Source organism: Fusarium pseudograminearum, chromosome 2, assembly GCF_000303195.2.
Source record: "Fusarium pseudograminearum CS3096 chromosome 2, whole genome shotgun sequence".
In the NCBI taxonomy this organism is placed as follows: domain Eukaryota; kingdom Fungi; phylum Ascomycota; class Sordariomycetes; order Hypocreales; family Nectriaceae; genus Fusarium; species Fusarium pseudograminearum.
Genome location: NC_031952.1, coordinates 4,822,646 through 4,834,864, shown reverse-complemented (window position 1 = coordinate 4,834,864; position 12,219 = coordinate 4,822,646). Strand labels below are relative to the sequence as shown.

Below are 12,219 nucleotides of genomic sequence, written 5' to 3'. Positions count from 1 at the left end.
CCGACCCAACTACTAATCCGCCCCTTACCAGCTTATCTATGGGAGAGCGGACGGGATCCCGAGTTCTCTGATAGGTATGGTCGTATGTGGTTGAAGAGGCGGTAAACTTCGCATGAGTAGTGGCTCTCGTGTGATTCAAGGTGTCGTTTGAGTTGTCTTTATCGCTTCAAGGACCTCTCAGAAAGGCGAAAGAAAGGTTATGCATATACTAGTTAAGAACACTGAGAAAAGGCCAATGAAAAGCAGTAACTCATACATTCATGTCTCATTGACGTGTCACGCAGCCCAAGACCAGAATCACCTGCTCTTGCTATCAGGGTTGACTTCACAGAGCATTCCATAGAACCATCAAACCTCCCATTAATCCACCTGCCAAACTTGGCATCACGGCACTAGCGCCATTACCCGTTGCTGTAGACTCAGCTGCCGCACCAGTAGCAGATGCCGTAGTCGCCTGCTGGCTGCCAGTTTCGTTCACAGCTGCGTCGGACACAGAATCACCAGTCACCGTCGGCATACCATCCCCAAGATACTTTGATCTTGCGCTCTTGATTTGTGCATTGTAATCCGTGGCACTGATAGGCACCGTAGTCGCACAGGTAATGGGCTTTGGCTTCCAGGAACTGCCAGTGCAGATGGGCCATCCTTCGCAGGTGCTGAGATCGAGTTCGCCGCCAACACAGCAGTAGTTTTGCTTGTCGTTGGTGCCGTTGTTACGAAGGACTCCTGGACAGTTGAAGTTGCCTCCATCGTCCAGTATGAACACGGTTGTTTGGGCCGAAGTTCCTCGGATGCATGATACCATGCCCAAAACAAACAAGATGTGCGCAGCCGTTGAATGCATGATGAATGATCTGCGACTAGGTAGACTTGGGCAGGCAGCAGGGATGATAACTCGGTGAGTGTGGGTTCGACCGATATTTTAGTATGTAAGGACGTGGTGCAATGTCGGTGGTTTTTGTCTCAATTTCCAGAGATGATCGGCCCTATAAAAGACGCTGTCGAGCTGAGTAACTGATGCACCACACGGTTCTAGAATGTGCCTACTGCATGTGGCTTGAAAGCCAGACGCCGGTCAGACTTTCGTTGGCATTTCAGATTCGTCTGTCGACCTGTCATTTCTGAACACACAACCCTTGAAAATCGATAGTTTTAAGCCTCTTGCATCTTGCATCTTGCCATGATACTGCCAATCTTCAATCTGTCAACCTGCCACGATATCACATGGCAAGTATGCGCAGACAGCCAGTTCCACATGGCTTCAGTCAAGGGAACTCCCGCCAACTACCACCAGGCAAACTTTGGAATAGCCCGGTGAAACTAAGACGACCGAGGCAGTTCAAAACGTAATGCTGGCGTGCTTTTGAGTTTCTATTAGTGAGGGGGGACAGCCACGAGATTTCCGACTTGGGCGCATCGTATATCAGTGCTCGGGCCATGGGAGGATCCACGGCTTCTTTGACATTCTTTGGGTAAAAAGGTTCTGTAAGGGTCGAGTCAATTTGCTTTTTCTTCTCCATCAGGTCCGAAACGTTGGATCTGTTGCCAATGATCGACATTGCATCTCCCACGACATCCGGGGGGTCTCGGAACCGACCCCATAAGGCTAGGAGGGAACTTTCGAGTGGCGATTGTCGATGATTAAGATTCTTGATTATGAGGCTCTGGGGGCCCTGATTGGACGGGGGTGGCTCCGACATGGAAGACATGGAACTGATTGTCAATCTGATAATGGAGAATGTCGATAGATGCTCTTGTATCACGATCTACTCGGCCTTCTCTCCTAGAATTAGCCTGAGATCGACAGCGGTGTTGCTGCAGCTCACTGTTCTAGAACGCTCCTCCTTCGTATTTAGCCAAGCCCTGTCGAGTTTCGAGTGTCCACGGTGGAAAAACTGGACTAACCGGATCCGTGCTGACTGTCAGCTTCGTTCCATGATCCGTTCCCGCCCTTCCGTACAGGGTATTTCATCACTCTACCCCCAAACAACAGACCGGAAACGCTTTCTACATTCTAGATCTCGACCTCTCCCTCGGGATCGATCTACATTCCTGCTAGCTGCATTGCGTTGCAGTCCAAGTACTCCACATGGCAAGGCACGGGAGACGCATCAAACGGTGCGGGACCTGCGTAGAACGCAAGGTTAAATGCGGTACGTCCACCCGGTAAATGAAACATGACATTTGACAGTTGCTGACTTTTTCATGACGTTCAGACGAACAACAACCTCATTGTCAACGTTGCATAAATGCTGGCCTTGCCTGTTTGGGATATCACAGTCAACTAAAGTTTGTTGACGAAGGCACACGTTTTGTCTCGGACGTTATACCCTCACGGCCCAAGCCAAAACAGTGCAATGGCATAGTCGTCTCTGCAAGACGCACCAAGGATCTGACTCTCCAACTACTTAAACCACAGATACATACCCTCTTGCCACCAAAAGAAACGCTTTTTCTTCCATATACTTTATCGAAGCTCTCTCCCGCATCATTCCGTTATGATCCAGCTCTCGTAACAGGTGTTCTGCCTGCGCTGTTGACAAAACACAAATCGCCACTGCATCAATCATGCATATATGCTTTGTCAGCCATGTACTTTGGGAGGATACATCAGGATAAACAAGCGTGCAACCAGGGCTTGCGCCTCTACTCTTATGCACTAACACAGCTCCGGTCCGAGATAAATAGCTCGAGTACAGACATTGGCACAATAATGGGTGTCATGTGTCTTTGCGTCTATGAAAACGTGGTGTTCTCGCAGCCCACTGCGTGGCTCTTGCATTACGACGGTCTGGGAAGATTGGTAAGTGCGGTGATAATTTATCATGCAGCCTACTGACTAGCGGTTCAGTTGCAGTCTCGAGGCCCAAAGCCCTTAGAAACGGACGCAGAGAGACACATCTGGCGTGTGGCACGATACTTTATCGTACGTATCTCAAGGCTGGACTCTTACGGGTTATTGGCTAAATTGTATAGATACTTTCGGCCGGACATCAAAGAAAACGAGTGTTTCTAGAACAACCACAATGGGCAAGTACCCGCCTTGTACCACCAGGCGAGACCTCGGAAAAGTTCGATCTTCTCCTCGACCTGTTTGCTCAGTTTCCCGGAATCATCGACGATTACGATAGACTTCGCAAGGCCTCTTTCATAGATCCCGGTACAAGAGAGGCTTTCAAGCAACGAGTAACGTCACTTATAGACCGAATACATGCCTGGTTACGCGATATACCATGGACATGTACCCTCGACCCGGCTATCAGGGAGAACAGCCAAGGACAACTACCTGACGATCCTATGGACTGTGCATCTCTCGCTGTTTGTTACGCGGTGCTTCTATGTCTAATTCAGCCATGCACCTGCCTGCAAATCAACATTATTCCCGAACATGATCATTACAACGTGGACCCAGCCAGAATAGAATTTCTGACATTCGAAATATGCCGCTTCTCAAAGAAGGCGCTACAAGGCGGAGACTCAGCGGGCTTGGCGTTGTTGCTCATATATCCTCTACAAATATCTTGGTTTTTCTTGCAAGGAACACCTGAAAAGCTCGATCAGGTGAGAGAAAATCTGGACTCATCTATCGCGGATTCGCATGGATTTGAGTTGGGGAGAGTGCGTGAGTGGAGTGAGTTGAACCTTGAGCAAGGAAGATATGGCTTTATGTATAAATAGCTATGCATGTTTGAAGGAGGGATTAAGGAATACATTGTAAATAAGAATGAATCTAGAATAATATAGATGTGAGAACTATCTACCTAATGCCATGGTGTTTTGAGTAAGACGAGGATAAGAACGAAACGTGGTTCTATAAATTACTAAGATCTTGGTATATATTACTTCGTAAATAAACAAACACAACTTCTAATCCTTCATTGCTTCAGAGTCTTCGATTTCCGAGTCAGCTTCCACGACAGTTTACTCGTCCATCGAGAACCAGATGAGTCAGACTTGCTCCTTTCTGCCATTTTCGGAACTTCTAGTAGACCTCTAGTTGAATTGCTATCACTTGGTGCGTTGCCTTCTAGCTCAGGCGGTTGCACGTGAAGCTCAACAAGCCTGTTGGCGAGTGATGGCCCTGTAGCTGCAGGACCAGACAAATTCGTACTTAGTGGCCGAGGATTGCCATCTGATTGAATCTCGGTCGAGTCAAGCTCCATTGGTGGCTTCTCATTTGTCTTTGACAGACTTGATAAGTTGACCTCTTCGCCAGGCAATTCCGGGATAACAGGTCCAGCGTCCAGTTCGACAGGCCTGTTAAGACCAACATTCGAGCTAGCAATAGAAGGGCTTCTTATTGACGAATAGTCAGGAGGGTTACCAAATCTATTGCGGTACACGACCTCGTCGACAGAAGATCTTAGTTTGTTGAACTTGAATCCGACGTTGAGCTTCTTTAGTGGGATGAGATGGTCAATCTCATCGTGAACCTGCTGCTGCAGACGTTTCTCTTTGCCATTGAATGTCGTGATGGTCTCTTTAGCGTAGTATTTTGCCGCGTCTTCGATTTGCTTGGTAGAAACGTACTTTCCGCCGTATCGGAAAGACCGCTCGAGAATGAGAATCATGTCGCACGAGCACTTGAGCAGCATTCTCGCAGTTGGCGGAAGAGCAAAGAGACATCCTGCCGCGCCGACAATGACACCAATACCCATTGTTGGCACCGCGACACCCACTGCCACAGCACTCACAGCAGCAAACTGCGACAGGGAGACCTTCATGTACTCCTTGAAGTTGCTCATAACAATATCTGACATGATTTGCTCGATCTCGGCGGGGGCAGCCTTGGGGAAGCCAAAGCACTGGAGCACATGCTCGCAGATGAGTCGTGATACAGTCGGTGTTCCAATCATGCCCGAACATGGAAGGGGAACGGCAGCGGTGCGGATAGCATGTGTACCTAGTCTCATGCACTCTGTTATCGCAGAGTTGATCTTCTGTTCGACATCAACGACTTGAGCGGCAACACAGAAGAGACGTACGCGTTCGTCGACGATGAGGTCGAGGGTTTGGGAGAGGAGTTCTCTAACTCCGGCATCATCATCTGAGGTTTGTCAGTAAAGATTATTTGACTTCAAGGCATTACATACTCTTTGATAGACAGCAAAAACCATCAGCTTTGTAGTGGTCAATCTGCGAGAGTTGGTTTCTCAACTCGGCGAATTGTTCCTCGGCTTTCTCGTTGGCTTTTGCCTCGGCTATCTTCTTGGCTTGCTTGTAATCATCCATCTTCTCCATTAGTTCGTCTAGATGGTCTTTGTAGCGTTGGGCTGTGAGTTTATCTTTCTTTGTCCCGACGACGAAAACGGGAACTTGGTGTGAGTATTGAGCGATAGTGGCGAATGTTCGCTTGTCGGCTTCTTCGATACGAGCGACGTCTGAGTCAACGCAGAACCTGGATATTGTCAGTTTGTGGCTCGAACAAAAACAGTTCAACCTACCAGATGACGTGAAGAGCCTCTGCAGGATCTTCTTGGTACGCCCTGTGCCTGAGAAACTTGGCAATCAAGTCCAACTCGGTATCACTACCTGCTTGCCAACCTCTTGAATCATGGATCAAAAGTCCCGGGTGCTTTGGAGACTCAAAAGCAACGTTAATATCGTGGACTCCTTGATCGTATGATTGCGACTCGTCGGTCATCTCGACACCAAAGACCTTGTTGATCAGAGTCGACTTTCCGACGCCTGTTTTTCCGCAAACCAGAATTCGAAAAGCCTTAACTCCACTTGCTTCGAGTTGCATGTCTTTGAGCCATGGAGCCAAGCCTTCTTCTTCTGCAACAAGGTGCGCATCTTGAAAGTCGGAAATTGGCTTCTTGAGAACCTTGAAGTTGTTTAGATCGTTGTGTCGGGGATATCTGTCCAGGATGCAGAATAATGAAGGGTGTATCATGTTCCCGTATGGTCCTAAAGTGCATTAGCGATGTCCAAGTTGTCAAGGTAGTCGCTGCTCCTTACCAACGTCACACCATCCTTTCAAAGTACCATCAGCCTCAAAGATCTTTCGGTTAGCAGGCCGTTTGAAACAGTCTGTGTCAGGTTTGATAGAATGCATCTCAACTCCTGCAGCCGACTTCTTTCCATGAGCGGTCTGAAGATCAAACATGCTGGTTCGAAGTCCGTTTGTATACTGAAGACGCCACTCAATCTCTTCTGATCCATCAAGCGATGGCAAACTCCCAGCATACTGAGGAAATACTAACAATATGGGGTTATGGCTATTGCTGGTGTTAGAATTTCCGGCTGTATTGAGCCTGAGCCCTGAGTAAATGCTCTCGAGAACCATCCACTGCAACGGGTACAGAGACAGACCATCGTGAGCTGTGCCGCCCAGCATGTCTTGGTGGGTTCCAAAGAACCATGCCTGGACAAGCGACCGATGTGTCATATCCGCATCTTCCGGAATAGTAAAAATCTCTGGTGTCTTGCTGGAGCGGTTCTCGTTGATGGCTAGTGCGTGTCGAACAACCTCGATTGAGGAGTTGAATGAGATGTCGTATGCCGTTTTTGAGCTGGAGCCAGTGGTGTCAAACAAACCAACAAACGGGATTCTTGGAGGTGCACCAGCTCCGCTCTTGATCTTTTGAAGAAGTTGGGGGCCCTTTTTGAAGTCATCATCGGCCTGGGCTTTGATAAGAGAAATAGTTGCTTCAAAGAGGTCGTCAAAGTCCTCGGGCTTAGGCAAGCCTAGTCGATGCACAATACCGGCGATAGCGCGAGCGATAAAGGCTCCGTGACCTGAGCCATATAGCCAGAGTTCATCTTGAGGTCCTTCCAGCGTGAGACAGATGTCCCTCACAATAGTCTTGATCAGAGCATCTGACTCGTCGCTTGTTGTCCTCGACCTGAAGCGATCGCTCAACTTTGTGATATTACTTGGTGCGACATAATATTTTGGTGTCTGAGCGATGGTATATCCGTTGGACTCGATCAGTCCATCATGCGTCAGTTCTTTGATCCTTGTGATTGTGGAAGGATTCGTCTCCTCTGTAACAATTAGTCACTGCTTATTGCGACAGTCAACCCACTACCAAGTACTCACTCTTCGCGTCGCGCGATTCACACCCATCGACCAAAACAACACATCGCTTGGTAGGTCTTTTTTCTGACATTTTTATATAGATGAGCGACCAAACACAGTATCAAAATCGAAAGCCAAAAAAGCTTAATCTTGGAGCAAGGGCAATTGCTTGTTTAAAAACAAGTGTCAGAAATGAGCAAGATGGGTGGGGGAAGCTGACATGATGATGGCGCTGCATCAGACCGTTTCAGGCGGTAAGCACGAAATACAGAAGAGGTAGAAGATAGCCCCCGAATACGCAAGGCTTTCTACTAGCCTTGAAGGAATCCCTTCTTGTGGGGTATCTAACCACTACTAAAGAATACGCTGTTGAGTTAATTAACCCTGTCAAGAGAGAAGAGTCCGTCGGGCCTGAACTGAACTAGGCGGTCTAAGCCTCTGTCGGCTGTGTACAGTGGTCGATCGCTACTATGAAGTACGGCTGAGCAAACGCTGTGCGACGTCCATGATGCCATGTTGCAGTGAGGATTGCCGGGTGGTTTTATGACAGGGGTTATTCCTGGATCGAATACCACACAGAGAAACGCCACATACGTCTGTTTGTAATTTCACTTCAACCACCGGATTCGCATTCTCTTTGCAGGCCCTAGCGCTTAGATAAATGCAAGCTCAGCACGTTGTGATACCACAGATGAAAAGCAGAAACAGGAATGGTCAAGATGATATGAGTTGATTCCGTTAACTTTGTCTCTTGTGGTCCAAGTAGTAAAATGTCTTCATTCCGATGCTCAGCACCAGTGACCCTTTTCCCATGACGCACAATAATTCTAATGTCAAAGCAGGAATACCATGACGGTCTAAATTAATAAATAACAAGAGAGATGAAAGAAAAGAAAAGAAATGTTGATACGACAAAGGTTGAAGACAAGACCCATACAACGGATCAAGGTGGGAAACGTGCTGGTACAGAAGCTGTAAGATGGTGGTTGCGATCATCGATCCAAAGCCTGGCTCTGGCACTGCAATACAGTTAGCATACGGTTTCTCAAACGACAAGTCTTGTGTTGGTCAACTTACCATTTCCCAATAGATACCATGCTTGTTGACAAGCTCAGTATGTGTCCCCTTCTCTACCACTTTACCGTCATCAAAGACAAAGATGACATCAGCATTCTGGATGGTTGACAACCTATGAGCTACTGAGATGACAGTCCTCCCGTTGCGAGCCTGGTCAATCGCAGCTGCAACCATCTTTTCGGATTCCGAGTCGAGAGCCGATGTCGCTTCATCCAAGAGCAAGAGCTTAGGATCTCGAATCAGAGCGCGCGCAATAGCAATCCGTTGCTTTTGGCCGCCCGACATTGACACGCCTCGCTGGCCGACGTCGGTGTTGTAGCCTTCAGGAAGAGAAACTATAAAGTCGTGGATGAAAGCGTCGCGACAGACTTGATGAATCTGGTCGTCGGACACAGAATCAGGATCAGAGATTCCAAAAAGGACGTTGTCGCGAACTGAGCCCCGGAACATGGCGGATTCTTGGGACACGAGCGAAATATTTTCTCGATACTCGAAGACGTTGCTGTCCTTGATGTCTTGACCTTCGCACAAGACAGCTCCGTTACCAGGTTGGACATCGTAAAAGCGCTCAAGAAGTGAGATAATTGTAGTTTTACCGCATCCAGATGCTCCGACAAAAGCAGCGTATTGACCCTTCTCAATCGTGAGGTTCAAATGGTCAAAGATGGGGGTGTCTCTGGTAGGGTATTTGAACGAGACATCCCGTAGCTCGATCTTGACACCTCCTTCAGTGTCTGTGATAGCATGCAGTTGTCCAGATGTGTTCTGGTGATCAGGATCTACAGACCGCTGCACATCCAAGATCCTGTTCGCTGAAGCCGTAACTTGTACGACACTGGGCGCAAGGGCGAGTCCCATACTACCAGCCTCGGAACCCTGCATCACAGCCATGAAACACACAAAGAAAGCCTCCATCGAGTACTCGCCACTGGCCAAGAGAGTGCCTCCATACCAGAGAAGCAACGCTTGGACACCAAGGCTGACACTGTCTGCGAAACCGAAGATTGCTGAAGTCCATTGAGCTTTGCGATTTGCCTTTTTGACGTGGCCATCCAAGAGCTCGCGATATCTGCCATTGATGGAGTCTTCCATGGTGAGGGAAGACACTGTACGGACTGCCTCAATCGCTTCGGTCGCAAATTGTGAGCTTTCCATAAAGACAGCCGAGTTCATCTTGTCAAAGTGGACTTCATGTTTGAGCTTCCAGCGACCCGCGGCTAGCATGACTGGTAGAGCTACAGACATGCAAATCAGGCCGAGCTTCCAACCGAAGGCGAGAGATATGGCCATGCAGCCGATGACATTGAACATGGCGGAGATCATGAGCGCAAGATTGACACCCAGAAGCTCTTCCAGCTGCTTCGCATCACCCGAAACCCTAGCACTTAATGTACCATGGGAATTTTCCTCCTGGTCAAAGAAAGCCATCTTCTGATAAAGCATATCGTTGAGATACTGCGCTTTGTAGACGGCACTGATATAATACTGTGTGCGAAGGCCGATCCAGCCCTCGCAGAAATACGAGAGTGCGACGCCTCCAGCGAGTGCGAGCCACATGAGACCCCAGAAGTTACTCTCCCGTTTGAGCTCGTCGCCCTGAGAAAGAAACACTCCAATAGCTTTAGCAAAGAGCCAGGCCTGGATCGGTGTTCCGGCAGCAACAGCCATGGAAGACAAAATGATACCCAGATAATTGGGCCATTTCCCACGTTGTTCACGGAGAAGTCGACCAAAGCTCTGGAAGAAACCTCGTGGCTTGGTGGAAGCATCGCCTTCATCTCCAGAAGATACTGAAACGTCCATCTTGGTAACCTCCAGCTCTGAGCTATGCTCAATCTTCTCGGCGTCGGGCAAAGCGGCAGTATCCTCCGCTTGATCAGCGACTCGAAGAGCCTGTGCTCCAACCAGGGCAGAGTACACGCCCGCCCTGGCGATGAGATCTGCGTGCGCGCCCTGCTCAACAACTTTTCCTTTCTGTAGAACAATGATGTTGTCTGCCTTCTTGATAGTAGAGAGGCGGTGAGCAATGGTGATAGTTGTGCGGCCTTGGGTAACTCTGTCGAGAGCGGCTTGGACGATCTTCTCACTTTTCGCATCAATCGCGCTGGTTGCTTCATCGAGAATGATGATGTGAGGTTGCTTAATGATACTTCTGGCGATCGCGAGACGTTGCTTTTGACCACCGGAGAGCTTCGCACCACCATCGCCGACGCGAGTGTCATAGCCCTGAACGTTTTGTTAGTGCTGGTGGTCTGAAGAACAGTTGGGGATGGCGACTTACATCGGGGAGCCGATTGATGAATTCGTCCGCATATGCTTCCTTGCATGCTTGGCTGACAAGCGCCCGCTTCTTTTCTTCGGGCTCGTCTTGCCATTTAGAGCCGATGAGGCCATGAGCGACGTTGTTAAAGATGGTGTCGTTGAAGAGAAAAGGCTCCTGCTGGACCAGTCCAATTTGCGATCGCCACCACTTGAGATCAAGATCCTCAATACTGTGACCCGAGATTGAGATTGTACCGGCCAGTTTGGCATTACCAGAAGCTTCAACCTCCCCTCCAGGCAAGACCTCCGGGCTGTCGTCGGCCTTTGGCTTTGGTGTTGCTTGGACAACTTGAGGGAGGATGTGATGTTCCTTCAGAGAGTACCAACGTTCTAGCAGCCCGACAATGGTGCTTTTACCAGAACCTGATGGTCCGACAATGGCCGTGTTTTGCCCAGAGCGGATGCAAAGGTTCAAAGCATCGAGAACACAAACACCGGGGCGGCTTGGGTACTCAAAGGTAACGCCGTCAAAAACAATGTCACATGATGTGATGTCTGGCTTGAGAGAGCCTGAAGTAGGTAGCGGGGCGTCAATAACAGTGAAAAACTCACAGGCCGCGACCATGGCCTTACTGATGGCCATGAGAGGTGTCGCGATACGCTCCAGTGAGGTAATGATCAACATGACTGACATGAGTACAATGATGATGACTCCAGGGTTGTCAATCGCGCCGTCAATGTAGCGTTTGGTGCCATACCAGAAGGACAGACCGAATGCGCCAAACACACCAAAGAACTGTTGCCCATTAGTATCGCAGGTGTCAATGGGGAGGAGAGGACTTACAATAAAGGCAAGATGCAGGCCAGTGAAGGGCGCGATCTTCTGGCCTTCCACCATAGCCTTTCGGACCCATTCCTGATATCGAGACATAACACGAGACTGGGCGCCACAGGCTGTGACAAGACGGATGCCCTTCAATGCTTCGCTCGCAATAGCTGTACCTTGAGCATCTGCAGTTCCGGTCGCAGTCTGGCCCTTGACCAGTATCGGCATCGTGATTGACATGGCAGTGGCCATGTACAGTATCAAGGAAGCCGTGACCAGAGTGATGTCCCAACTCCAAACGAAGGCGACGATGATTGAGGCCCAAATTGTACCGTTATACTCCAAGAAGGTGCCCAAGCGCTCTGAGATGCCAACTTGGAGGGTGTTTGACGTGGAGGTGATGGCGGTCGCTGGTGCACCAGCTGGCATCGAGTCGATAACATGGATGGACTGGGAGAACAGGGATTGGAGGTAATGAAGACGGATAGCAGATGACAGGCGGATACCAATCATGCGAAAGCAGTACTTATTGATGGAGTTAAGACCCCAGCGACCGATAAAGAGGCCCACGATGTAAAGTACTTGTCTGTCTAAGATGTCTCGAAACCCATCACTGGAGTTTTCAGTGCTAGATTTGGCAAAGTCCGTGAACTGATTGACGAGTTGACCAAAGATGATGTTCATCAGAGGCATGGTGATTCCAGCGCCGATGGAAGCAACTGAAGCCAGGGCATAGATGAAAAAGTCCCATTTTGTAGCGTAGTTGAACACTCGAAGGTAGTCGGAGACTTGGGGGGTTCTTTGCGGTCGCTCGTTATTTTCGGTTACAGAAGGGTGCTTCTTTTGTTCTTCGCGGTTGTCATTATGGTTCGTATCGGCAGTCATTTGGGAGGCATAAAAGTGTTATTGTAGCCTGGCTTGAAACGATGTTAGTAACTAATTTTACTCTTGAACAGAACAAGAATGAAAGAGCGTGTTACTTGTGTGGTTGTTGACCTTGAGTGAGGAGGTAGGAATAAGCAGCTATACA

The 12,219-nt window shown here is 48.9% G+C and overlaps 4 protein-coding genes across 4 annotated transcripts; 1 reads left to right on the top strand and 3 right to left on the bottom strand.

The window, feature by feature from the left end:
- Positions 1-325: 325 nt before the first annotated feature.
- Positions 326-844, bottom strand: FPSE_10428 (uncharacterized protein; the record flags this gene model as incomplete). The annotated part of the gene is made up of 1 exon (XM_009263545.1): positions 326-844. One exon carries the CDS (start codon positions 842-844, stop codon positions 326-328), a length of 519 nt encoding a protein of 172 aa, XP_009261820.1.
- A 1,746-nt stretch (positions 845-2,590) lies between these two features.
- FPSE_10429 (uncharacterized protein) lies at positions 2,591-3,692 on the top strand (the record flags this gene model as incomplete). The annotated part of the gene is made up of 4 exons (XM_009263546.1): positions 2,591-2,803; positions 2,852-2,926; positions 2,977-3,622; positions 3,679-3,692. The coding sequence occupies 4 exons, from the start codon at positions 2,591-2,593 to the stop codon at positions 3,690-3,692; spliced, it is 948 nt and encodes a 315-aa protein (XP_009261821.1).
- Positions 3,693-3,875: 183 nt separating this feature from the next.
- FPSE_10430 (uncharacterized protein) lies at positions 3,876-7,115 on the bottom strand (the record flags this gene model as incomplete). Its single annotated transcript, XM_009263547.1, has 5 exons — positions 3,876-5,047; positions 5,094-5,398; positions 5,445-5,910; positions 5,962-6,990; positions 7,046-7,115. 5 exons carry the CDS (start codon positions 7,113-7,115, stop codon positions 3,876-3,878), a joined length of 3,042 nt encoding a protein of 1,013 aa, XP_009261822.1.
- Positions 7,116-8,016: 901 nt separating this feature from the next.
- STE6-1 lies at positions 8,017-12,074 on the bottom strand (the record flags this gene model as incomplete). The annotated part of the gene is made up of 4 exons (XM_009263548.1): positions 8,017-8,043; positions 8,102-10,327; positions 10,383-11,159; positions 11,208-12,074. 4 exons carry the CDS (start codon positions 12,072-12,074, stop codon positions 8,017-8,019), a joined length of 3,897 nt encoding a protein of 1,298 aa, XP_009261823.1.
- Between the last annotated feature and the right edge of the window lie 145 nt (positions 12,075-12,219).